General features: G+C 40.6%; 3 protein-coding genes across 5 annotated transcripts; 1 reads left to right on the top strand and 2 right to left on the bottom strand.

Moving 5' to 3' along the window:
- Positions 1 to 6,551: 6,551 nt before the first annotated feature.
- Positions 6,552 to 19,287, bottom strand: LOC128758797 (CD151 antigen-like). The gene is made up of 8 exons (XM_053865142.1): positions 19,071 to 19,287; positions 16,367 to 16,451; positions 13,023 to 13,214; positions 10,393 to 10,467; positions 9,570 to 9,674; positions 8,854 to 9,012; positions 7,844 to 7,930; positions 6,552 to 7,776 (listed from the first exon to the last, which is right to left on the bottom strand). The coding sequence occupies exons 2-8, from the start codon at positions 16,448 to 16,450 to the stop codon at positions 7,717 to 7,719; spliced, it is 762 nt and encodes a 253-aa protein (XP_053721117.1). The 5' UTR covers position 16,451; positions 19,071 to 19,287; the 3' UTR covers positions 6,552 to 7,716.
- Positions 19,288 to 19,837: 550 nt separating this feature from the next.
- On the top strand, positions 19,838 to 22,405 carry LOC128759124 (transmembrane protein 138-like). Of its 3 annotated transcripts, XM_053865811.1 has the most exons (5): positions 19,838 to 19,971; positions 20,544 to 21,029; positions 21,123 to 21,294; positions 21,397 to 21,472; positions 21,993 to 22,405. In XM_053865811.1, the coding sequence occupies exons 3-5, from the start codon at positions 21,124 to 21,126 to the stop codon at positions 22,103 to 22,105; spliced, it is 360 nt and encodes a 119-aa protein (XP_053721786.1). In that variant the 5' UTR covers positions 19,838 to 19,971; positions 20,544 to 21,029; position 21,123; the 3' UTR covers positions 22,106 to 22,405. The 3 variants fall into 3 exon arrangements, with proteins under 3 accessions (XP_053721786.1, XP_053721783.1, XP_053721785.1); XM_053865808.1 differs by having other exon boundaries at positions 20,544 to 21,294; XM_053865810.1 differs by lacking the exon at positions 19,838 to 19,971 and having other exon boundaries at positions 19,978 to 21,294.
- Positions 22,406 to 24,042: 1,637 nt separating this feature from the next.
- On the bottom strand, positions 24,043 to 26,080 carry LOC128759325 (guanylyl cyclase-activating protein 2-like). The gene is made up of 4 exons (XM_053866201.1): positions 25,880 to 26,080; positions 25,654 to 25,803; positions 24,250 to 24,361; positions 24,043 to 24,182 (listed from the first exon to the last, which is right to left on the bottom strand). Exons 1-4 carry the CDS (start codon positions 26,078 to 26,080, stop codon positions 24,043 to 24,045), a joined length of 603 nt encoding a protein of 200 aa, XP_053722176.1.
- Positions 26,081 to 27,817: the final 1,737 nt, after the last annotated feature.

Below are 27,817 nucleotides of genomic sequence, written 5' to 3'. Positions count from 1 at the left end.
AAAACTAAATGGGCTTGTGCTGACGGATGGAAAATCTAAGTTTAAAAACCTTAATGGAGCAGATGTTTAAGATCTTATGCACATTTTTTTTAAACTCAGGAACGAAAAGAACCCCAAGAATATAGAATAATAAGCTGCTTGAGATAACTTTTTTTTTTCTCCAATACTTTTCCGGGTTTGTAATATAATTGAATCGTGATGATAGTGCTATGGAAAACACAGACCTGGAGATAAATCTATTCCAGTCCGCACTGCTTCATTTGGGAATAACAGGCTTCATTTATCATCAGCACAGAAGGGTTGCAGAGAAATCATAGACCACCTGGAGTCAAAATTTGTGTGTGTGTCTGGTATTTTCTGCATCATAAATATTGCTGTCTGGAATCTTTTTCCGGATTTATGTGCAAATTTATAATCTACAACAAGGTGCCTTAAAGCCAAATGAGCTTGTACTCTGACAGCAAAACAGTTTAAATCATGTTCACCGCAGCATCTGCAGGAGATAATGTCATAGCCGAGGCAGCGTGAGCCGCAGTGTCGAGCCCTGGCTTTACGTCTCCAGCTCCAACTATTCTGCCATCCTCCCTGTTGAAAACCCAGCTGGCCAAACAACCTTGGTGGGGTTTTTTTTCCCTAACACCTCTGGACTCACAATCTCCTCAGGTTGAATGAGAGATGACCAAGAATAGAAAGAGGCTGGACAGCCAGATGTGGAGGCGATACGCTCCAGGGCGCGCACGAAAGCCAAAGTCAGGCGGATGGAAAGTGAGTGACGTGTGCGCTTGTGAACACGCAGCCAGAAGGATGAGAGTCACATGTGAGTGTTTGCCGTCAGCACACGGGAGCTTTATCCTGACGTGCATCCCAGTTTCCCACAGATGTGCAGCGGCGACACTTCCCAAATGCTGAGCGGCGGCTGGGTGAGAGGCTTTATTTCACGCAGCTCTTCAAGTATTAAACTGAGGGGAGCTTGAAAGGCTCTCACTTCGCTGAGCCAGTCATTCTTAAATTGGAGGGAATGTAAATGACTTACATAATCACCACCACCCACACACACAGAAGACACCCCAAAACATGTCAAGTCAGCGCTTATAGAGCGCTGTTGGTATCTCTGCAAAAGTAGAGATACAGATAATCAGTTATGTTCTGCTGATAGCTTAAAGAATCCTTCACGGTGAAAGAATAAGCGGCAACAAACGCCGCACTGATCCATATCTGAATGATCCTTTTGAAGCACTGGCTCGGAATACATTTGCTTTCCTTATGTGTTCACACTCAAAGGCCGTGACCCTTCTTTATCGAGTGGATTTATTTCACGATTACAGTGGATCTTTTCCCCTTCACACTGGATTTTTCCAATTAATTTCAATTCCAACCCAGGAGCTTTTGACAGCCAGGACAGAGGACTTTTTTCCCTATTTATTGAGACAGATAGGCCAAGAGTGTTGCTGCCATCTACAGACTCAATATTACATCTGTTCCACCACTCCTCCTCCTTCCCCTCCTCCACGGCCAGACACATATAGTGGAGACAGTCATGTGGAATACAGATGACCTGAGATGTGGGCGACGCAAGACAGAGTGAGACACGTTCCTCTTGGGCTCACCTGAGGTGTCATAGAGTGAGAGGCCTGGACGCGTTGGGGGTTACTGGCCATCATCTGTGGCCTGTTTAGCTTGACAGCAGCAGAGGTATGATGCCACTTTGAATAGAGACCAATGATACACTTGAGATTCATTTCAAAAAGATGAGTTGATGAGTTACAGTCGCGCATGACATTGACACCTATTGTTTATATAGGAAACACATGTTAAAATAAAGCGGACCACAAATGTTGAGTGACTTTTGCTTTTGTGTCAAAAGCAGATGAACCTTTGATGAATAATTGAATGTTTATATGAATCACCCAAAGATTTCACCAAGACCAGGGCAAAGTGCGGCCCTTTGACCGAGTCAGAACAAAACTATAAAACTGACGTTGTTGTCTCTGACATTTTTGTCTTGTGCATTTCTTTAAAATTTTGATGCAACTGAAACATAACTTTCTGGTTTGATTATTTTTTTCTTAATTGTTCATCTTTTCTGTTGGCTATTTAGAAGTATTTCTTGTCCCTTAAAATACATCGCAATTGAAAGTAGTTCTTGATGTAGGAGACACATCAAGAATCTTAAATGGAATGTGGTTTAAATTAAATAAAATACAGCAAACCAACATTTTCTATGCATTTTGAAAGTGTGATTTCATGATCGCACATGGTGTCATCACTTGATTTTTATTTTCAATCTTCTCTTACCCTCGTTCTTTGACGACCCCTCTCAACGGTCACAATATATATAGAAATATATATACAGTGGTAGCTCGGTTTTCAAACGTCCTGGAATTCGAACAAATCGGAGTCCGAACAAAAATTGAGATTTTTTTGCTTCGGATTTCGAACGAAAATCCAGAACTCGAAGGCCCCCGAAAAAAGCCGAAAAACCGTAACGTCCACGGACCGATCAGCTGACCCACGACACGCTTTGTTATTGTTAAGGTGTAAAACCTTTCCTGTCTCCGCACTGGACCGTGGTAGAGTGTCACAGGGGAGGTGCTGGAGCACACACTCCAGGGTTTGATGTCCTGTTGTGGGCTGGAGCTGGGACAGGGATGAGGCGAGTCTGGGACAGAGCGTGACTTGGTTTATGACTTTGTCACAGCCAAACTGCACAGAAGCGCACATTCAGAGCTGGACACGCACCGGGCACCTCTCAGACGTCACTCACTCAGCAACCCCTCCCACATGCAGCGGCCACACACATAGAGGAACAGTGCACCTGCAGCAGACACTCTACATTCACTCCTACAAAAGACTATTTTAAGGCTTGGAACGCATTATTTCTTTTTCCATTCATTGTAATGGGAAAATTGATTCAGATTTCGAACAATTCACTTCTCGAACGGACGTCTGGAACGGATTGTGGTCGAGAACCGAGGTACAACTGTATATATATTTCTATGGATATATATATATATACATAGAGACACAGGGGTTGGACAAAATAATCACCCAAAAAACACCTTAAAGCTAAAAAAGCTTTAAGGTGTTTCCATTATTTTGTTCAACCCCTGTATATAGAAGGGTGACATCAGCAGTGACATCAGTAAACACAACACCGTGTGTTGGAGATGACAAGCTGTGCCTTGTAGAAGAGAGGCAACAGTTCACTGCCGTTTGTACAAATGTGTTTGGAGGTGTTCCTGGTATGTCCATATCTGGGATGAAACAGGTCACACCCAGTCCTTTGGTTGACATGAGAATGCCTCATTATTTCCTCAAATGTTCTGGCGTTTCTAGGCCGGAGAGGAGGCTGGGTTTCTTCACTTCAGGTGCTACCACTGCGACCTGACCTCAGAAAATTGGATGGAAATGGGGACAATAAAAATATTCCAACAATGAATAGATCAACACTGAAGTATAACCACACCAAAGTTAAGCACTATCATTTTCGCTCCCAGTCCAGTGGATTCAGACATCAAAGGTTTGAGTTGAGGATTCAGTGAACGGCGGTTTACATACCATGTTGTCTGTGATGCATTACTCTTTCTGAGGCTTTTGTTCTAATAAATACTTCATACTTATGATGGATGATGGCTATTACCCACAGGATTAAATGAATAATGAGGAGAAGAGGCGCTACTGAAGACGATGGCGACGTGGTAGAAGACATGCAGTAAAAAGATCGTCAAAGCACAGAGAGTCAAGGACGAGTGTGAAAATGTTCACCTCTGAACATGAACCCGAGTCGCCTTGATCTTTGGGTGGCCTGATGTCCCGTTGGGAAACAGCTCGGTTGACCTCCCGGGTCTGCATTCATTTCCTTTTAAGCAAGAGGCATGGTGACGCTGGATGAGTAGACCAAGAGGTAGCATGTAAATAGGGAATAGAACGGGACCTAAAATGGAACCTTGTGGCACACCGCAGGTACATTTGCTGTGGATGAGGACAGGTTTCCTGATGGCTGAAGGTCATTGATCACTTTCAGAAGTAACCAATGATATTTAAAGGCTGATGGACTGTACCATTAGAGAGGGACTGATTAAATATTGATAAAGTTCTGGGCTCAACAACATCTAATCGTAATGATGGTCGATGGTTATTATTTTCATGAGATTTTTCTACAAGAAAAAGAGCATCGACCACCAACGGCAGTCAGTTTCTTCTGAGGTCAAATCACTTCAATGAGGTGAGACATGGTGCATGTAGCAACAGCACACGCTCAATAAAACGTAACTCCATAAGCAGCCATCTGCTGCGTTCCCGAAAGCCTGCTCCTATTCTTTCAGCCGTACTCCAAGAATACAAGCTGTTCTAATTCAAGGACTTTTTTAGATGGCAAAACATAAAGAAGGTCCAAAATTAGACGCAGTGAGGTGTCTGTCTCCTTGGGTTCTCCTGCCCTTGAGTAACCCTCAGAACAAACACCTTGCATGCAACTTCAACTGTCACCAGCTGCACGGAAAATACAACGGCCCTTCTTGTTTACTGTGGTGTGAGGCCAGGAATCATCTCAGCACCAGGAAAAAGGGGGGGAGTTTTAAGGTGAGTGTGGAACCCCTGGCCTGAAAATAGCAAATCCTCCACATGGAGGGAGACAAGGTGCAGAGCCATGTGAGGAGGCTTTGAAAATGCCACAGGCCGGCATTATCAGCATACTGCCTGTGTTGGCTTGCGTACGAAAGAAAACAAGCACAATCCGAGAGGAAGATTTATAGTGGTGTTCCCCGGTGAGGCGGACACTCCTTCAAAGGATCGTCATTATTACTGCCATCTATTTTAAGTCAAAGGAAAGACGAAGGCTGTGTCAAGAGCATTTCCATTCCACAGATGTCTCCCGCACGGGGAAGGGCCTCCTGTTAAAACCGCCATGTGTTGGACTACTTCTGCTCTAATGAGCACATTAAGTCCTGAATTCCCTCCAAGTGGAGGTAAGAAACAAGTGCAAATGTTGACTCAGCTGTACCAGGTGTGTGGTGAAGTCCTACTCCAGGACTTTATTAGTCTCACCGCTGAGCAGTTGCTAAAACCAGAACCAGGCTCCATACTCTCTTTTTTATTTCCAGAAATAACTCAAAGGGAACCAACTACATTTCTCCTTATTATGCCCATGTAACGAAATTCCATTAAGACATTTACTTCATAAAGATTACTTCATAACTGAGGGGTCCAGTTACTCCGGAGGGCCATCGATCTGTGTTGCAGTCAAAACCTTTGTTGTCATCTCCACACTACACTCACAGCAAGTATAGGTGAAACGATTGCAGTTTATTCAGGAGGACCGGCATCATTCGCATGATGAATGTGTGATGTGGCTTTCCAAGGTGTTTGCTGCTTTCATCCGATGTTTTACTGACTCCAACCCACATCTACATCCCGAATTGAGTTAGACAGACGGGAGCACAATCAATTGCTGTAACTTTGCGGCCCAATTGCCTGGAAAATACAAGGTGACTCCACCTTATTTTTATTTTTTTTATAAAAAAAATTTTCATAAAAATAGAGAGGCATGTCATAAAGTCAAACGGAGGACTGATGGCTTGGATCAACCCGATGACCAAATCTTGATCCATTTGCTGTCGCCAGCCTTTAGTAAAGGCCAGTCTGCAACAGGGAAAGTGAGTGAATATTGGGGAGGAGGTGATCCTCAACAGCCTCTGGGTGTTTTTGGCAGCAGCTGTTCGCAGCAGTGAACTATTATGAGGCGGAAACCCTGGCGAGTGCTGCCTCCCTCTGTTTGCTCCCTGTTACTGCAACTGTGAAGACTGACGCAAAGTCAATAACAACTGCATTAAAAAGGGTCAAATGAGCAGTGGGCATGCTTATTTTCTCTCTCCCTGTGTCCCACCAACCTCATTTGGAATATGACCCACGACGGCAGCAACAACCAGGCGCACACTTCACGCCACTGCATGGTCACAGCCCAGAATCATTAGCTAATTGACTTCTGACTTCATACGCTAATGCACCTTAAAGCCGCCAACCGTATTTTAAGCACCAATGGTTACATGGGCTTACCGCATTAAATGAGGTTTTCGGCAGTTTTGGGCGAGCTGATGTAATTGATGTAGGCCAGAGATCACTGTCTGCCGATTACTTCTTTCAACATTGTTACCGCTGCAACCTGATCGGGCGACTTTTTATGACTCTCTTCCACAAATCATAAACATCACACATAATATTTGAGTTTTTAAAAGTGGAAAAACCGCTGCAGTAACAACAGTGCAAAACCTTTTACACGTAAAAAAAAAAAAACAAAAACAAAAAAAAAACAGGGGATTTGGCTGCACTTTCTGAACCTCCTTTTTGTTTTGTTATAACTCAAAGTTTAAGGTCATTTATGTATGTATTTATTTGTTTTACCCATACATTTTATTCACTGGGGTTTCAGCATGGTCTGATGTTATTATTATTATTATTATCATTATTATTATTATCTAAATTGAATCGGTATTTCCTGAAACAATAACATGAACAACTTAAAACAAAAACAGTAAGACAAAATTGTTCACTCAGATTTATTTAAAACTTAAAAAAGGTATTGTATTAACCACAGACAGAAGTACAGTGTGTTGAATTAAAGTGTTCTTTGAGGCACACAGGTGCTGATGGTTGTTAACAGCGACAGTAGTCTTTAAATACAATGATGCATCTATTGGTGGAAAAAAAAAATACAATCTTCATTCATAACAAAGAAGTCATAAAAAAGATTTCTACATTAAAAAGGTTGAGAAAGAATATGTTTGGCATTTAAATAGAAGGCAACGGAAAACATGAGGCACTTTGTAGTGAGTTTTATTTTGCCATCGTTCTGAGTGAAATGCTGGCTTTAGCGTGTATTAAAATCAGTCGGCTTCAGCTTAAAATAAATGATATGGCTTGAAATGAGTGAAATTGAGGATCTGATTCTCACACTAATGTATTTTCAGCTAGTGTTGATGAACTACTGGAACTTCTGTTTCAGGCCCAATATTGCTGAACAGTGCTATTTAAAATAGAAAGCTTCATGAAGCCCCTGAGTCCTTCCTGGAGGAGGGGCTAGTGACGGCTCTGCTGCTATAACACTACATCGCAGTCCACATGAAAGTATTTGGCAGAAAGCACTACAGTAAAGCATAAAAAAAACATTCTACAAAACAGTTTTCAAACGTAGAAAAGGCCACCAGTGCGAGACTCTAAATGCCCTGGAGACACATCCAGTGTGATCAAATGCATTGAAATGGCACAGAAGTAGAACAGCAAAGAGGAAGCGATTTTGCGAGCAGGATTAACATCGTCCAAAAAGTGCTAGTTTTAGTCCTCTAATCCGTATTATTTGTCTCCTCGGTGTTGCATCATGTGTCCATAAAAGGTATGACTCACTTTCCACTTTGATAGGTACCGGCCGAGTCTAACGAAAAAAGAATGTTTTCAAAAGTGAAACACTAGCTCAGACAAATGCTGCAATGAGGCTGGTACCAAAACTGACAGAAGAAATCTTCTTGTGATTCTAAAGAAGTGGCTTACTTTGCAATGTGAGAATCTAATGACTACTTTTTAGGTTTATTACAACAAGGCGAGATGTGCTACCTGAATTTGAGGGGCAAGAAAAAAAAGCCATATGAGAAGAGAAAGCGGTGATGAAGTTACCTTCTTAACCCCTCACACTCACACATTCCACACAGTGGTCTTTGTTCCCTGTTAGTACGGCTCTGCCTTGAGATTGTGATACAAGCAGCATGTAAACACCATCCCCACGATCTGGAGGGAAAATAAGGAGTTTAATAAAAGCAGAGTCCTTGTTTACACGTCTATTTCCTTAGCTCACCTGCACACAGGCAATCCCAATGCCCACTGCTCCAATGATTTTTAGATGGTCCAGGATGAATTTCTCCAGTTTAGAGATGCAGCCACCCTGAATGAAAAACAAACTGCTGTTTGAGTTGATGTGGGAGTCGGGCTGCAAACATATGTACTGCTCAGGGATACTGAGCTGTGAGTAGTGCTCTGCAGAGTCTGTCATTACCATCCCCATCTTCAGCTGCTGACCGGTTACAGTGGAGCAAAGGGACTTTTAAAAAACAGTACCTTTTAACAGCCACACTCTGCAAATGTCCTCATCAAAGTACAAGCTAAGCATGGCTCTTAATGAAAAGGTAAGTGGAAGGCATCTTTCTGTCACAGAAACCCTCCCTGGAAATGTCTCTTATCAGCTAAAGAGCTGACAAAAATACACAACACAATGTCATTTATTATCCTTCCCCTTAAATGAGCATTGTGAAAGTCAGATTAACAGGTTTCACTTGTCAGGTTCCCAGAGTAGATACTGTATGCTCCTACAGCCATGGTGGGAATTACTTATCTTCATTAATGGAAACTAGTGGGTGCAAAATAAAGGTTAATAAATAAAGTTTCGTTTTCTAGAGTTGTGTGGGCCAAAAGGTCGGAGACAAAATTTGTGAATTGAACACAGGTGTCTATGTCTCTGGAGCGCCAGTATTTTAACATTTAAGAGAATCCAAAAGGATGTGATAAATATACACATGACAGTGTGAAGTCACATGGGTTCTGACTGCCGACACACACTACTACACTACTTTGTGGGGACCTTTCATTGTCATAATTCTTTCCCAGTTGCTCACCCTAAACCTAACTGACTCTGGACCAAACTTTATGTTAATTATAACAATCTAGTTATTTAAAAGTTTTTTTTGTGGCGACCGGCAAAAAATGCCACCCGGTATAATGTGGAATGTCCTCACAAGTAGGTATGTTTCCAAGAATTGGTCCTCACCAGTATGGCAAAACTGGGCAAACACACACACGTCTTCGTCTCACCTCGACCTTGTAGATGTTGGACGGATGGTCCCGACGGCCGCAGAGTTCAGTGCGAGTCTTGCAGCAGCTGTCGGGCACCAGTCTGCCGTCTGCATCCCGGGAGCGAATCCACACACTCTCCGCCCAGTCAGCAGAACTGTTGCTTCCACAGCACTTGAACTGGTGGAGAGACACAAATTAAGAAACGCAGAAGCACATGAGACACATACGACTATCTTCTTCTGTGAAGTGCAAAACACCGCTACTTAATGGTGCTAAATCTGGATGACATGACATAAAACCAAGCTGCGTAAAGCTACAAGCATCAACGGTGTGGAGGAGAAAGTGAAGTTTTAAAAAGTCATTTTTACAAAATTCAAATAAATTAAATTAAGCCTGAATGTGCTTTAGATATGACAAAGTAAAAAGTAACAGCCATTAGAATTAAGCATCTTCTATTTTAAGACGTCTCACTGTGCCAGAGGTTAATGGAATCTTCAGTCTGTATTTTCCTCTGGTGGCAATGCTAAACCTCTTGATTTACCCAACTTCAATGTCGCTTTTTTTTTTAAAGTTTGCTTTAAAATTTATTGTTGACGTTTGACAGCGCTTTTAAAATTTCTTTCACAGTGTAGAGCGCCACATTGAGGACAAACATAGATGGCAGATTTAAAGCTAAAAAGGTTATCAATAGGGTGCCAAGATCTGTGAAAACACATCATCACATTTGAACCTACTTCGTTCTGCAGTTTGTCCACTGCGCTGGTGACGTGTTCATGGGTGCTCTGTTTGTACTTCTTGATCATTGTCTCCCTCAGGTTTTGCTTCAGCTCTTCATTCAGCTAGCCACAGGAAAAAAACAGATACATTTGCATATTAAAAAATAAATAAATAAAATAGAAAATATATTTCTTGTTGTTGTGTGACAAACAAGGGAGGATTAGGTGACGTTGTTGATGAAATGTCAGGAAACCCAGATTTAATGACACCAGTGGCGTAGGTAGAAAATCTGCCTTTAAAGAATAGAGGTAAAAACGCTCAGTAGAGGAGCAAGATGTCTGCTGGGCTCTGTTTCTATGGCAACAAGCCAGCTGGAAATCCATTGTAAATCAAAGCGTGACAGAGATATCAAGGAAATAAATGAGGAAGAAAAGATTAGAGACGGTGGCTGACAATAAAGAGGAGAGGAGGGAAGAGGAAACAAGTCGAGCGGAAAGGTTTGGAACCTGTTGGCAGTTTGGGAAACCGAACGACACCTAACAAGGCCTGAAAGACGACCTTGTACGCACAGCATTTCCCATAAAGTCGAGATTAGAATTTCGGATTGGTGTGAAATGAGGAAGACTGTTCATCAAGCAAATATCGAGATCTGTGTCACAAGTGTGGTGAGACCTACAAATTACCTATACTACGTGGATTCAGTGTAGTCGTGACTTGCTTGTAGAGTAATGCTTAAAAACAGGCCATTTACAATTTGGATATGCACCAAATGATTTGTTCAGATGAATGAGGCAGTGTAAATGAGCAACTCGTGGGGTACACCAACTGGAAGTGCGATACCTGTTGATAGTAGATGTAGGCCAACACTCCTGCCAGGATCTCCAACAGGAAAATACACAGCAACAAGGCAAAGTACTGGAAACAGAGAATAAACAAACACTCAAACACAATACACACAAAAGGCTGGAGGTTTTAAATGTGCACATAGACAAAAATATACAAGAAAATGCAGAGACAAAAACATAAATTAGCATGGCTGTAGTGTCCGCACAATAAATATCCCTTGCTTTACCTGCCTGTATTTGCTGCACTCAGATGGCACTCTACCTTCTGAAGACAGTGAAGTGCAGTGAGCCTGACAGACACCCTGATGCTGGCTGTTGAGGCTGAAGCATCTGATTTACTGACTCCAAAGGCCCTGACATGATCCTTGACAACACCAACACAGTCATTTAATGTCTGAGTCATGCTTCCACTCTCGTGTGACTTTGACACACACTAAAAAATTGTGACTCAAAAGGTTTATTTTTCCTTTTAAGACACGCCAGGTTGTGCCTTTACACAGAGGAGAATAAATGGAACCTGGCATCTAATGTTCAATTTCAACACCACCTGTTCCCCCAACAACTTCATCTACGTCCACCTCTGAGCATCAGGTATACATTAACGGAGAACAACTGCAGCGCAGAAAACACATTGGTATTCAGCACATGTGCCGCTGTGCTTCTATTTTAGGGCTCTATTAGAGGTGTGCGGCTGCCTTTCCAATTACTGACAAAGTTCACTGTCACACTGAAGGTGACTTGAATCAGACACTTGACGATCGGATATGTGTCTGAGTTTGAAGAGACTTACTCTGCAACCTTTGCTTTGGTGTTAAACACTTATTAGGTCAAACTCAACACAAACTACTCTGAGTCACTTTTGGAAAAAAAAATAGACTAAGCGACAGAAAACTATCACACTGAAGTACAGTGATACATGATAAATCATTTTCTGACCTTTTGTTGAAGGAAATTTGAATTTAACAATGACACGGTCGACTAGAATGAAATAGACCGTTTTCAACTTCAAATTACATCTGGTTCTAGGTGAAAATAAAAAGGTTAACTTGTTGAACTCTCATGCATCACTTCTGGTGGCGTGTGGCCACAGCTTAACTTTGTATTCAACTTTCATGTAAAATACATAACCAGTCTGACACATTTGCAAAAAAAATATTTTGCATTTGTTTTTAACTATCTTGATTTGGGAAGGATAGTCATAACTCAGGAAGAATTGAAATGATGTTTATGATAGAGTTACATCCTTCTTTACATGAATACTTACACTTTGGTTTCTACTCATGTCAAATGCTTGGCCTTTGGAGTGACTTCAGCCACTGAACATACTTTTATTATTATTAATTCTGGTCAAATATAACAACATGCACACTGCTAAGCAAAATAAAATGTAATTGTAAACTGATTCCTGGATGATTATTTTTTTCATGGTGTTTGTTAGGACATCTCCCAAAAAGCGGACAAAAAAGTTTATTTTCAAACACAGCACACCACTGCAGCCTATTCACTACCATTTTAACAGATCAGCTCTTTTTGTAACAAGAACCTGTGACCTTTAGAATACAAGACAGTGAGGTCTGCTACGCTCGTGTCCTCTCAGACACTACCAGGTACTCTGAGGCCATACAGGAAAGCAATCAATCTGCCTTTCCCCTGCACCGCCCTGGCTGATGTTTGCCCTCTTTAACAATGTTGATAACATCTCTCCTTCTAGACAAGTTCATTCTTTCACTGTGATTCATTGCTCTAATCTAAACTCTTCAGGATGCACTGAGCATGAAAAAGTTCAAGGCAGAGTGATGGGGAATATCAATTATCAAACCAGACTGAGGACTCAGGGATTTATTTTAAGCAGAACTGTAGCTGTCTTTTATGAATTTGAGGGGTCTGACGGCCAACATCTGACCAATCTCAAGAACACGTTTTGGTATATACTGAAACTGAAGACAGAAGAATATTGCTGGAAATGAATATACAATTTAAATCAAAGACACATGTGCTTAGAAGTTTTCCATAGTTTTTGTTTAGGTTTCAAGTATGTGTGTAATATTCAAACATCCTGCAGCCAGCGATTCGTAGTTCTTTAATGTAGTTTTTATTATTCATTATTTATTATCATTCATTCCACATTTTGTGACAACCTTTGAATACATCTTCGTAACGTTACTTCATTTCTTTATTCCAGTTGTAGGACTCTTATTTTTTATTTATTTATTTTTTCCCCCTGACTATAGCCAGCATCACTGAGTAAATCGAGGCTACTGGGCAGATGTTCTCAGTGCACAGATCCATCATCTTGATATCTCGGTAAGCCAAAGGGTGCCAAACAATGGCAATTAAATTGTGGAATTATTTCAGTAAGAAGTGTGAGGGGTAATATTAATGGTAATGATTTAACTGTTATTTATCACCACGTTATGCGAGGACAAGAGGGACTTCAATAGTAAACAGTAAGTAAAAGGAAACATCGCCATAAAAGAAATATGAAACATGCCATGGTGACGGTTTGATGGGCTAAAGAAACCCCACCAATCCAATTCATATTCAAATTGACAGCAGAGCGTCTTCGCTGTACCTGAGTAATATATGAGGCCCCAAATATGTCTCCACTCTGACACGATCTCTTACCACTCGCAGTAGCCTCCTCTGCTCCTTGAAGGTGGCGCAGCAGCCCAGCACGCCTGTTACCATGACGATGGCTCCAGCCAGAACCAGAATGTAGGCTGAGGCAGCATACGTCTTGGAGGAGAGCAGGCTGATGTAGTCGCTCTTTTCCACCAAGGTCCAGACACCCACCGCCATCACAACGCCCCCTGCAAGCTAAGAGAAGAACATTAGCTGATATTGCATAGCTGAGAGTAAAAAAAAAATTTTTTTAAGTCATCATCACCATGATCCAAATCTAATTCAGTGTCTGAAATCAGTTTACATTTTTAATCTCTGTAAAATATTTTAGAACTTGGATTTATTTCATATTCACGTTTCAAATAATATTGATAGGCAAACACAGCCTACTCACCTGTGACATCTTGTGTTTCAACTAGGAGGATGCAATGAAATCATCCTTTTTTCATGTATCTGCATGGATTACCTTGTGCCAAATGTTTGTGTGCCCTGGTGTGGCTACTGAAAAAAACTGCTCGTTCAAGGGCAGTGATGTCCCCTTGGCTGCTTGTCATCTCCTTTCATGGATTTAATGAGAATGCTATCCTGGAAGATGCAAAAAATGTTTTTATGTTGTTCAGGGCTGTCGACAGTGTGGACACTTTTTAAACACACACTGAACTCTTATCTATTTAATCTAACTTTTATGTAAATTGTATTTAAATGAACTAACTTGTTAATGACTTTTCACTTCTAGGCCACTTTTAATCTTGCATTGCTTTGACTACTAAATGTTTCATTTGTCAGTCTATCTTGCAGCGTATTTCACTTGTGTCTCCTTACCACCTAAAACCTGCTTTGTTTTAATTGCATGTATTCTGTAAACTGTGCAACACAAATAAAGTTTGATTTCAGTTCAGCACTTATATGACAAGATCAATAATTTTAAATGAACTATTATTAGTCTATAATAACAAAAAAAACGTCAAATCAGGGTAGAAAAACCACTACATTTTGGCATGAATTATCTATTCGAATTTTTCACAGCAGAACTAAAAAGTCCCTAAAGGCAAGAACATGCTAGTTAGTCCACTAAAGTAGCCGATTACTGCATATTTCGGCAGCGAAGTAGCAAGTTTAAAAAGTACTGTTGAATTAAATGCACTTATAATTATGAAATGGAGTTGCTTTTAGACGGCACTGGGTAAAATTTGCTTGAAGCGACCTCATGTGGTCAAAAAAGATAGTGACTGACATCTGACTTCATGTAAAGTTCCCATTAAATATAACAGCAAACTAACAATTGCTGCCATTTGTGCCGCCTCACCTTAGGATTGATGTGTCTTAAATATAAAAAGAAATTTCTCTGGGATAAGTATCTTATCCTGTGCCATGGATCTGTATTGAGATAGAAAACAATACTTGTACATCCACTACAAAAATGGCACCTAAGGTCTCACTCATTTATGGAAAAAAAAGGAAAACTGAGTCGTATGGCATTCAAGAAAATAATGCGTCAAAGGATGTACTATGTAGACTTGGTGACTTAAGTGTTACATTCAACTTTTTTGTTGCAGTCTTTTATATCAAATCTAGGTATATTCGACAGTAATTGGCAAAGTCAGAAAATGTAATTCTTATACCAACTAATTTCTGCTGCTGCCCTGACAGAGGTGACATTGTTTCCCAGACAAAAAAATCTCCTCTCTCTGAAACTCTCCACGGTGGAACATTTTGGAGTCAGAATACACGCTCTCTGTGTGGATGAACTATGCAACTTGGCATCCGTGCAGGAAACTGGAATAGCTACAGACAGTTAATCTTTCTTCGAGATAAAAACCTGTTTGTTAGAAAGATCCCAAAAAAGACACAATGAAACTTCTTGCCAAATGAAAAGAACATTGTTCATGGGAATGTGAGTGTTGTTTCAGAGAAAAATCAGCTCTCTTAGTTGGAGTTGTTGACATTTGAGTCATCCTCTCACTTTCGCCATCAGCTTTGACTGCAACATTCCACACACTGGTTCGAAATATCCAATTGACTTAGTAAATTGGAATGAACACCGGCAGAATGTCACTGAACTGAAGAAAACATCTTCTCGCATCTCTGAAAATACTTTGTTTCCATCCACCATTTAAATGAATGATGTCATCATTATACTAGAAAACCTGAAACACTGAAAAGCTAAACTGACAACTACTGACCAGTTTTCATTGTGTGTACACTGTTCTTTGCAAAAGGTCCCCAGTTCAACTTAGAAAATCTCTTTACCCCTTGTCCACAAAGGGGTCCATGAAGACTGATGCTGAATGGCATTTTGGAAAACATTCAATCTAAGGTGCTGTGGATCCACTGGTGACTTGTTGATGAATTTGAATGAATGGAATCTCATATTATTTTTAAAGCGACAGCGCCTGAATTTTAAGAATGAGGACTCAAGTTCAAGAAACCCATCAATCTAAGAAAGAAGGGAGTTAATACTGTTTAATACGAACATTTTCTTTCTGTACACTGGAGTAAGTGATTCATTCCCTTGTCCTCATAACAATAAACTTGTTTTCCTGCACACAATATTGTACTGCATGATCTGATTTACCCCCTTAAAATTATGGCTCTATTACAATATATTGCTGAACTTACAGTATCACAGTATATTACTGTGATATATCCCCACTCCTGTATCGGAATACGTATCTTATCCCAAGATACCTGCCAATACAAAGCCCTAACACATTTGCAGATAAAAAAAAGGCTCAACATAAAAACAGCTCCTGTGGAATACAATGAACATCGCCCCCTTTAATGTGCAACAAAAGGCTCAGAGACTGATGCTGGCTTACCTGGTGTGGCCTGCTTTCATTTCTATCCTTGTACTGACGTGAACCAGGTGATCAAAAATAAACGTCTCAGAATTGTCAAAACGGCGACACATGACACAGCACTGAATAGCCATTAGCAGTCCACACTGGTGCACAGAGGGAAGAGTCCCTCATTGGTCTCATGACCTTGGAATTATTACAAAATGCAAACATGGAATACCTTTTCAAAATTCCTGACCATGCCTCGTAGTAATGAGCAAGCAAACTTATTAGCTATGACTAGAAACACAGCTGTTGTTGTTTTGCCTCCCGGCACGGTTTGATGAGGTCATCAATTGCGCTACAAATTGCCTCAGGACTGTGCAAGAGTTTGGCAAAACCCCGGCATATGTTCTCTGGTTTTCATTTATGAAGGAAAAACTGACTATGCAACATGCAGAACATTTAATAATTACACTAAATATTGAGTGAATAATGTCAGCCAGCAGACATTATTGTACATGCCTAAGATAATCTAAAGCTCTACACACAGTTCTAAAGGAAACTTACCCAAAAGAGAAAGTTGAAGGTGAACAAAAGGTATTTCAGGCAAATTGTTCCACATGTTTCTTTCTTCTCTTCGTACACCCCCATTCTGTGAGAGACAGAGAATCAGAAGTGAATAGGCACTGGGTAGGTGTGGCTCAGTCTGGGAGTGCAAGAGGTTGTTCACGTGTGAGGTGTGGGACTAAGGAACCTAAAAATAAACTACATAAGAAATACATTGACGCATTTTCCATCACTATTGTGCAAACCAAGGAGCTGAGGAATTTGAAATCAAAACAGCATCAACCCTGGGGGGAAAATTGGAAGTAACAGTGAAATGTTAAAAACAGCAGTTTTCTGTTTCTAGGCATCACTGAATGGACCATGTTTTTTTTTATAATTCTTTTCTTAAAAAAAATGTAAACATGCTGCCATCTGAATTAAAAAGCAACAGTATGTTTTCACTGAGTCGTACATTAATCGGATGAGACATCAGTGTGCTGATGCAGACAGTCGGGGAAACATGAGATCAGCAACTGAGACAGAATTGCCATGAGTCAGGAGCAGGTCATTACAAGAGTGTCCAGGGCGATATAGATGAGATATAACAAAAACTCTAGCTCTAACATTCTTTCTTTTTCTGCATTTAAACGTAATGTTTTTGCACGGGTCGTGAGGCCGAAAGCCACAAGACAATCTTAACAAACAGTAAATCAATCATTCAAGCAGGCTGTGCTTTATGAATTATTTATAACCCAAAATGGATGTCAACCAGCTATTTCAAAAGATTTGGATAATCCTATCCAAGCAGAGACAATATCTTTATATCACAAGAGCAAAAACACAAACCCCACAATTTTCTCTGCGCACTGGAGACTCAAGTACGAACCTGTTCCCCGGCTGCTTCATTATTCAACGCCTCTTGCTTTGTCAACTGCATCACTGTCCATTTCAAATTGAGTCCATCTGTTGACCATCTGCTACACGACAGAGACTTGACGTTTGACAGTTAATTTAACTCAAACAAAGTTTAATTAGCAACACTCTGGGAGGCACTGCAAAGCAAATAGAGATGAGTGTTCCAATACTTCTTCTTACTCATTTAATATTTAAGTAAATATGTTACAAACCATACCAAAAAGAATTGTATATCCTTGAATGAATACCAAAAACCTTCAAAACATCCACCATTTGAAAACTCCACAGCAAGGTCCACACAATTACATTTATTTGACGTGTTAAATAATGTGTTTAATATCATAGATTGAAACGTTCAAGAGTATTAAAGGTTATTGCTGCACAGGAAGTGCTTATTAAAATCAGAACTGTTAGGTTGCAATCTGTTGTAGGATGGTACATTCGATTCTTTCTGGTGAAAGAAGAGGAAACAATAATCAATTTATAATGGAAATGAATTAAACAGTCAAATGCCAACTAGTGTTAATAAAGTTGCCACACATTTGACATGAGTAATTTGATAAATAGAAGACACGAAGGATCAAATTAAATACCCGAAACAAGCCTTCAATGGATCGAAAGGCTTCCGTTGACTAAGAAAGAAGAAGAAAAGGTTTTTGATCACAGGCTCCCAAAAGGCTGCTGTTTGAAACAAAAACCCAAGGCAGTTTAATCTGCGACAGTAGTAATTATAGAGTTAAGTGAGTGTTTTATTGGTTTAATGTTCTGTCTCATCTCCACAGTAGGTGTATTACAGGCTGATCCAATTTAATAGGATAATCACTGGTATTTTCGACAGCCAGACAGAAAAGTAAACAGTAAGGTGAAACACTGATTAAGTTCATCTTTTTGTAGCTACAATTATACGCAGTGTTGAAATGTTCTGGGGAAAAACATCAAGACGTGGCACTGACTGACAATGCAAACACAGAGATAATCATATGCACATCAGACGATAAGACTTAAAGTCACTCTCGCTGTGTCCTGCAATGAACTGGCAATGTGCGCAGGGTGTAGCTCATCTCAATTACATCCTAAAATAGGATGCATTTCTGCTCATTCCTGTTTTCATTTGAACTGCATTGCCAAGCAAAGTCACTTTCACTCCTGCAGCTCCCACAAGCTCTTAGTCCCCTCACTCATGAGCAAAATCCAGTTACACCAGAGCCTCTCTCATAAGGACTCTGTCCAAGAATTCTCTACTTCAACCTTTTTTTTTTCACTTTGACTTAACAGCTATTATCTTATTGCTGTATAGTTTGTGGTAGAATATGAATGAAAGACAAGTTTTAACTAGATGAGTCCTACAACTCAAGGATATTGACGACTAAAATTTGCGGTGCACAAGCAACACACTTAAGTAATGCCGTTAAACTTGACTAGACTGGCTTTTGGATAGATCTAATCATAATGTGTATCGTTTAATACTCACACAGACACAATGTTATGGTGGGCGGTTCGCTTTTAAACAACAACATAGTAGTGTTGCGAGTTCACCTGATGCTACATCTGTACAGCTAAGCTAACGCTAAAGTTATCAACAACACCTTTGCAACGCCGAAGAGGACAGCAACGTGAATATGTTTTAATAACGATTGATTTTCTCTTTTCTGGAAATCTATATTATACATAGAACGAGTCAGACGTCGATGAGCTGCGGTAGTAGATTTTCGTTTTCATCACTGGTGAGACACTGAGTATGAAGACGAAAGCAGAAAGCAGAGAAAACAGCGAGCAGGGTCGTCATAAATCACTTCCTGTTTCATCTTACCTGGCGACTCTTGTTCGTGGGGAAGTCCGGAGACCAAACTGGATTGAAATTCGAAACCGTAAGGATTTGATTTGGTCTAACTTCCACGGACACCGCGTCCCGGGACGGTCCAGGAAACGTGCGGAGGGCAGAGGAGTGAGTCAGTCGTCGGTGTTCAGACCGGGGCTGCTGCTGCTGCTGACTCCACCCCGGACTGTTTTTCCTGCCCAGAGGCCACTGCATTCTCCAGTCACTCACTCGGCGGCGTGTGATGCCCTTTGTCGTTTTATTAAACGCGTCAAAAGAGTTTAAAAAATAGATCAATCATTAATTTCACTGAACCAAACTGATAGCGAAATGAAACACAGTGATTTGTTACTGCGCCTTCGCTTAACAGCTTCTACCAATGGGGGGCGCTAGAGTTCATCAAGCGCATCCATAACATCAGGTTATACCAAATAACGCTCTCTATCAAACAATTTAATTCGTCTGTTAATACAATAGCTAATTATGACAAAAAATAAAATAAAATACCGTGTACAGACAGTATCCACAAATGTGACATTCTTGTAGTTCACCACTAGGTGCCACTGTTAACGTTGGTCTAAAATTGAAATAACATTTTCACAAATGTAGTGGGACATTTGCACCTTTGTCTGACGTTTTGATGAAACTGTTTTATTACTGTGATCAGGCGTGACAGTACAAATGTTTTTCTCAGATAGCTGTTGTGACAGCTTGGACAAGTGATAAGGCGTTTGTGAGAGGACGCTCTTAATCCATGTCACACCTGCTAAGGCTGTGCCAAGATATAAATACACCTGCTCATTGTGAGTTGGTGGCACTGAGACATCCATCTGGTGTCAAGATAGGAAGGAGTTACTGCTGAACAGTTGTTTTTCTTTATACCTGAGCATCCAAGGTAAACGCTTCCCTTTGTAACTTTTCACGTCAGTATCAGATGTTTACTGTGTCTTAGTGATGTCATAACTGACTCCTAAGCTAACTTCTAAATTCTGCCGTTGCTCTTGTGAAGCTTCTATTCTGTTGATTTACTCTTTAAAGATTTATTTTATTGCCATGAGTTTCACCATATATAACCTTGACATTCAAGAGACTGTAATATAAGTATTCATAGCAACAAATAAAATGCCTAATAAAGGAATCAGGAACAACGTGCAAGAAATTTGACCAAAATATAATAATGAAGCCTCCATTTATGCATCTTCATAGACACTAATATCATTTTCCATACAGTTTTTCATATCTTAATTAATGGATATCTGTGTTGTTGTTGAACATTTATCGGTTGTATGCGTTACATTATATTTAATACATCTTCAAAATGCAACCAACTGTGGCCTCCTTTGCCAATCTGTTAGGGAATAGATTTGTTTCTGGAGTATTAATTTTGTAAACAAGATATTTGCTGGATATACAGTATATTTGCCTCACCAGAATATTAACGCTGCATCATTACTCTCTCTTTATCAGGGCCTTAATTGGATGGACTCACGATGCAATGGCAAACATCAGCTGACCTGAACACCAATTACAATGCAAAAAATGTCATTTACTAGAGAATTTTTTTTTGCCATGAACTGAATCGACAGTCTGTGGCTATAAAGTGGTCCTTGTTTGATTTAAATGTGATTATTTTGGATAAAGGTTTCAAAACTTTCAACAATGAAGTACTGCAGAAGAATGAAAGCAGACAGTGGAACTTGTTGAAGCAGAGTGAGGACGACACTGGGTGGACTAAGGTTTCATGTAGCCTGTGTGTGAGCGCGGTGCAGCCTTGGATCCCTCGTGGACCCACAATCCGGCCGGGCGCCCTGCCTTCGCCCCTGAATCTCTGCAGGCCAGCAACTACCTGCTGGTGCTGGTAGTTCAGCTCAGCCTGCTCTCTCTTGATCTGTTTGTCAACTCCTTCAGTGAGATCCTGAGAGACGAACCTGCGAGGCAATTGGTTCTTTTTGTGTGAGTACTGTGAGCTTGGTATCATTTTCAATTCACTGTTCTGTTTCCCATGGCTGATTGGTGTGATTTCTTTTTTTACCCCTTGTTTGGCAGCATGCAGGACCTTGCTATCCTGTTTAATGTGATCATCATCCTGTTGATGCTGTTCAACACCTACGTGTTCCAAGTCGGCCTTGTTGCCATATTGCTGGAGAGATTTAGAGCTCTGCTAATGCTCTCTGCTCTCTATTTGACCTCCAGTATTATACTCCATGCCTGGTTTATGGTACACATACAATTTCTTCTGCTTAGAAATAGTATTTAATGTTCCTAATACCATAATTCTGGCATTCAGTTTGACACATTTATTTTTGTGTTCATCCTCCAGAATCTGCGATGGCTCAATCCCAACAGATATATATGGACAGACAGCCTCCAAGCATTGTTTCTTTTCCAAAGAACAGGTAAGACAGACTTACTTTGATTGTTTCTGTTTTTTGTTTTTAGTACAAATATAATAATCTAATAGTTTGTTCCAGATAACTGGAGGTTTCACGATCTGTAACCTCTGTAACTAAGTACAGTTGCATGACTAAAATAGAAAACTGGGCTCAACTATTTCAGCTTTACTTTCCTTTACTTCATAACAAAACTTTTTTGACTAACATTTTTCAGTGACATTTTCGTTTTTTGATCATAAAATCAAAAATATTTGGATTTTTTTTAGGACAGAATTTAAATTTTGACTCAATATATTTAATGCTTCAGTAAATACCACTCTTCCATAAGTTAAGCTTTAACATTGATCATCATATTGAAAAGATTCAGGTGCCTCAATTTCCCACCTGCTACATTTTAGAAAGGTTATTAAAAATCATTCTTTCGTCCAAAGAGTGGCCAAACTTCAGAATCAATCCTGCAAATTATATACTGTCTACACATTATGCAGGGGGCCCAGATTTCACAATGTTTCTTGCCTTACAGCTTCCGTGTGGTACTACTACCTCTACAAGAGGACGGCAGAGTACCTCGGTGACCCACGACTCTACGAAGACTCTCCGTGGCTGCGTGAGGTTTTTGCCCGGTCCAGACAGTGATCTCACACTTGGCAGATAAAAAAATCGACAAACAACAAGTAAAATAAATGGGCACAATTAGGGTAGTGAATTGAATTTATAAAAAAAAGTCATTTTTGATGTCAGGCAGTTAAATGAAAAATCTCCTTTTACTTGAATCTCCTTTCCACTGGAAGAGAATTGTGCCAAAATGTCGAGACTCTGCTTGGTGTTTGTTTAATATACATTATGTATATTTTATTCAATATATTACCAGCTATTTATTATAACTTGTTGACTTTTGGTGCTTTGACTTTGTCTTCAGAGCAGTATTAAACCCACTTTAACTATGTGTTTTGTTCATTTCTTGCACTTCAAACACACAGAACGCACATATGGTTAAAACTGTCTCATCAGTTTAAAGGCCTATAGATGTCGCAGAGCAGTAATATGAATAAATTATCCCACTCAGTCGAGATGTCTGCATGTATTCCCTGTGAATGTGCTGTCCAATGAGTGACATCAAAAAAAATTAAATTTCATTAAATGATAATGAATTCATCCAATAATCCTCAAGTGCTAAATCAAGAAATTAGATTTAAAAATAATAATAATAATAATAAATAAATAAGTTACATATTATCAGCCTGGAGTGCAGAAAGTTGGTGGGATGCAGGATAACAAATTGACTAAGAGATGTTTCCAGAAATGATGAGCATGTCAGGAAGAGGAAAGCAGTCTTAAAGTCTCCTGGAGACTGTTGGCAAGTGCTTAGTTCCTTATTTATTTGGCAATTAGGTTAATCACAAATAAGGTCACTGTTCTGTCACACTAACAGGTTTGTGAGTGCAAGAGCGTGGGAGTGTGGTGTCTTTGTGTGAAGTCCAAAATGTACGTATAATTTCAACTTAATTTCATTTAAATGTCAGTAGAAATGTCATTTATTCCAATCATTCAACAACACATTGACAATATGGGCGTAAAAACATTGATCATGAACAAAAATGAGAGTCAAGCATTGGAATGAGTCCACAACCCACCATCAAGAGCTCGACAAAAGAATTAGGTCAACAAAGAAATTGAGGCATTGAACCGGATAAAATGACGGTACAGAGATCAGTGTGAAACAGACATAAAGTAGAAGAGAGAGCTAACTTCAGTCAAGGAAGAATCTGCTAAAGATATAAAATGTAATTCCCTGACTGGGAATCGAACCCATAACCCAGATGGTATAGTAACCACCTGACCACAGAGACAAAAATTGAGTCATATGTTACTAGTCCTATTCTTCGTATTTCCAGAAAAACTTAGTCCAAGTCCGTCCGCCATTGAAAACCACAACCGTGGTGGAGATAACACTCTTGTTCCGCTTGGGGTCAAGAAGGGCTGTGAAGTAGTGATCTATTTATAGTACGGTTCTGTGCACTAAGGGATGATTACCAACTCCATCTTGGTCATTTCGAACATGCAGCAGGAGAGTCCGCCGAAAAGAAGCTGCAAAGTGGAGCCCTTATATGGTGCACTTAGAACATGTCAAAAATGTCAGCGTTTCTATCTGTCCGAGACCAGACTGGGGTTCTCCACTCGCCCATAAGCCTGAGATGACAATAGCGCTGCTTCTATATCTGACGTCTTGAGCCGAGCTTTTATGGCAAAGCGTCACTTTAATCCTCAGGAGGGAAGTCCTGGACTAGATGGTTCTGAGTCTCTAATCTTTCTGCTGGCTCAGGCGCTACTCATTTAAAGAATCTTTTGCGAGGGGGAGTATTCCTGGAAGGATTAAAGGTATGTGTCATTATCTCTCTTGAAAGCCACACACAGCAAGCAGCAGGAACATGTGTGCAGTGGTGAGATAACACAGACAACCCTGGATATTTGTATGAAAGAATGCCGCCATTTCAACTCACCATTACCATGAATTGATCACAATAAATGAATACTACTAATAGGTTTTTGTTTTTGTCCTGCCTGCCAACGCTTCAAGAGTCTTTAGCGCACAGTTTTCTGTCGCACAAATGTCTCTGCACCCATCCGCTTGGATTGACATCGAGTTGCAGGAAACTTCGTACCCACTCGCTCTTCTGAGCTCCTTCAACAAATTCCTCCAGGGTGATCTGACCTGCAGAGGAGGATTGTTAGACGAACACCACTCATTTAGGCATGTGGGAGACACTTCATGAACTTACCATCACTGTTCACATCGACCTCTCGGAATATTCGAGTGCACACCTCCTCAGACGTCAGATAAGTTGTGCCACTTTCGTCAGTTATTGAGCCCTTTTTGATCTTGTAGATAATCTAGAGGACAGATATGGCGTGTGTCACTTTTAGCTTGCTTTGCAACACAAAATAAACATAGCTTGCAGTGAATGTCCTCTGGTGTGAGAGTGTGTGAGTGGTTGTCTGTCTGAACGTGCTGGACTGGTGACCTTTCCAGGGTGTCCCCTGCCCTATCTGGCTGGGATTGCCCCTTGCACTCCCATTATGCAAAAAAGAACAAGACAATGAATGAATAAATAAATTGTAGAAATCCAGGGGTAATTTATATCTATCGAGAGCAATGTGTTTGTGAGTATATGAAAATAAGAAATTTAAAAATGTTTGCTTCATCCGCCATGATTTCCACATACACTATGTCATCTGAAAAGTCAGCACATACCGGCCCTGATTTGAAGTAACACAGATCATGTCTGGTTTCTTTAAATTTTTAATTATTAGGGAACATAGACTAACATACATAAACTGCACATTAAGTGGAATAGCGATGTAATAGTCAGTAATTACTCATTTTAATGTACCAAATAGCCAGACTCAAAACAACACCATGATGACTGACTAGAAGTAGAAACAAAACAAATAATGTCATGAATAGACGCAAATCATGACTCGAGCATGACTATGTAATGCGAAACACAAAAGGCATAAGGAGCTATCAGATGCTAGCGGCCTCTCCATCAGCAAACTCCCTCCATTAATGCATTTCAACTACAGAAGTGCTTCTCAATTGTCCTTTTAAATTGTCATCAATTTAAAAAGAAAAGAAAAACTTTATTAATCTGAATATATCTAAAGAAAGAAAATGACAGTTTCCAATCAGATATACAACCCAGATATACAATGCAAGTACGTCCTGTAAGGAGGTTTCCGAAGGAATCAGCAGCATCACTTGTGATACATATCCCAAACTAGGCGCACTGAACTTAAATATAAATCCATGGAACTGAAAATGTTCGCCACTGCCACAGTAGTAGGGAGCTCTTATGTAAAATATGTATATATACTGTATATATATATATATATATACATATATATATATATACTGTAAGGACTTTCTTTCTCCTATTAATTGATTTTTTTTTCCAATTCTTAGTTATATATGGGTGCTTTTTGAAGTCTGCATTTATCATTTCACACTTGTATCAAAATGCCTTTTACTAAGTATTATTATTCATTAAAAAATCTTTTTTAATCTGATTTGAATAGAGCCACGCACCATACTGGCATACGGCATCTGTGGCTGTTTTGGCTGGTGCATCCATGACCCGAGAATGTTAAAATGGACAGAAAGAAAAAGATGCATTTTCAAATACCTTAACAATCTTTCGCAGTTCGCTTCGATCCAGACGACCGTTGTCATCACTGTCAAACACCTTGAAGGACCATCGCAGCTTATCTTCTAGTTTTCCACGAAGAACCAGATGCAGAGCAGCGACATACTCAATAAAATCCATTGTGTTGTCCTGAAATCACCATCATGTTCATATGTTGACATGAATGACGGCACTTGCAAACAGAGTAAGAATTAGAAAAACTCACATGGTTCATGTCAAAAGCTCTAAATATGCTGTCCATATACAGAGATTCTGGCGTCCCGTTCACCACTCCAAACATCCTCTTGAACTCGTGTAGGTACAAAGATCCACTTGGGCACTCCATGATGAAGAACCTGTAGAGATCTTGAATATTATCTAGCGCCAGTTCTTCATCTGATGACTGAGTTTGTTGGTTTTGTCCCATGGTTGCTGCTATATCTCTCTCCCTCCACTCGAACGACGTACAATAAAAGAAAAATGGCTTGTATTCCCAATTAAAAATCTTTTTCTAAATCCATCGTCTACAGTTCCTTGTCAGTGTGGCAGCCTGTCAACGACTGAGTTAGTATACGCATTATGCGGTTACCACCTCCCCCCAACCACACAATTTATTTATAGGTGAAGACCTCCACAACATGTACTAAAGCTATAATCCAGGGTCTAATCCTATCTTGAACTTTCAATGACCAAGGTGAGGTGGTCACAAGAAGTGCTTCAACAAATACCAATCCCCTGATTATCGACACTTCATGTGGAGGTCATAAATCAGAACCACATGACCACTAGTGTATTTTTTTTAAAACCATTTATGTGTCAGGTACGGGGTCTAATTCCATTTATTCAATCGTTTCTAAGAAGAAAATATTGCAAAGGAACTTTTGGGGATAGTTGGGAAATTGTCTAACCTAAATGTTACTGCAGTTTGAAAGGACAATTCTGAAGGTTTCTCCCATTGATTTTGATGATTAGCTCAAGAAAAAAACAGAAAACTTGAGATGCTGAAATGAATCATCTGTCATGTGACTAAAGACGATTCCAGTGCATGTAAATTACATCAGATGTTCATTATCTAGTGACAATGACTGTGAAAGTCAAAATACTGTAGGTATACGAGCAAAAACCACAGTAACATTTTTCATTTAGAGCGAATTAACTTCTGAAGATAGAGAGAAAATGGAACTGTTCTGATAAAGAAAATCTTTCTGACTGACTGATATTGATGTTCTTCTACTTCAACATGTCCACACGAACCGACCTCGACTGCCACCTAGTTCTGTTTGCACCCGACCCCTATGACTCCCTCTGTGGGTGGTGGGTACGCAGGAGGGACGGCCCATGTCGTTCACTCGGGCTTGGCCCGGCCAGGCCCCATGAGCAGAGGCCCGGCCAGCAGGCGCTCGCATTCGAGCCCCAATCCCAGGCCTGGCTCCAGGGTGGGGCCCCGGCTGCGCCATGCCGGGCGACGTCATGGTCCTTGATGTTGTTGTTGTTTTCATCGGGGCTTCTGAACTGCTCTTACTCTGACCCATCACCTAGGACCTGTTTGCCATGGGAGACCCTACCAGGGGCATAACGCCCCCGACAACATAGCTCCTAGGATCATTCAAGGTACACAAACTCCCCCACCACGATAAGGTTGCAGTTCCAGGGGGATCCGGATGCTCCCTGGACGCCTCCCTGGGGAGGTGTTCCGGGCATGTCCTACCGGGAGGAGACCCCGGGGAAGACCCAGGACTCGCTGGAGAGATTACGTCTCCGGTCTGGCCTGGGAACGCCTCGGGATCCCCCGGGATGAGCTGGAGGAGGTTTGTGCAGACCGGGAAGTTTGGGCTTCCCTGCTCCAAATGCTGCCTCCGCGACCCGACCCCGGATAAGCGGTAGAAGAAGGTGAAGGTGAAGGTGAAGGTCTAATTCAACAGTGAATGAGGGACATGTATCTCGCATAGATTATGTCCTCCAGAGGGCAGCAGATAAGAAAGTCTTCCAGGCTGAAATCAATGAAAAAAGAAATAATTGTAGTCTCAGATGCAGCAAGAAACGTCACATGTGACTTTAGTTTCGTCCTGAAGTCACTCAGTGTCGAGACCGCTCGTCCAGTCACACCTCACCAAGTAACCTGCAAGTACAATTTGGAAAAGTTGGAGGCGTTGACTGGTAACTT

This window comes from Synchiropus splendidus, chromosome 5, assembly GCF_027744825.2.
Source record: "Synchiropus splendidus isolate RoL2022-P1 chromosome 5, RoL_Sspl_1.0, whole genome shotgun sequence".
Lineage (NCBI taxonomy): Eukaryota > Metazoa > Chordata > Actinopteri > Syngnathiformes > Callionymidae > Synchiropus > Synchiropus splendidus.
This window is presented reverse-complemented; position numbering and strand designations above follow the sequence as displayed.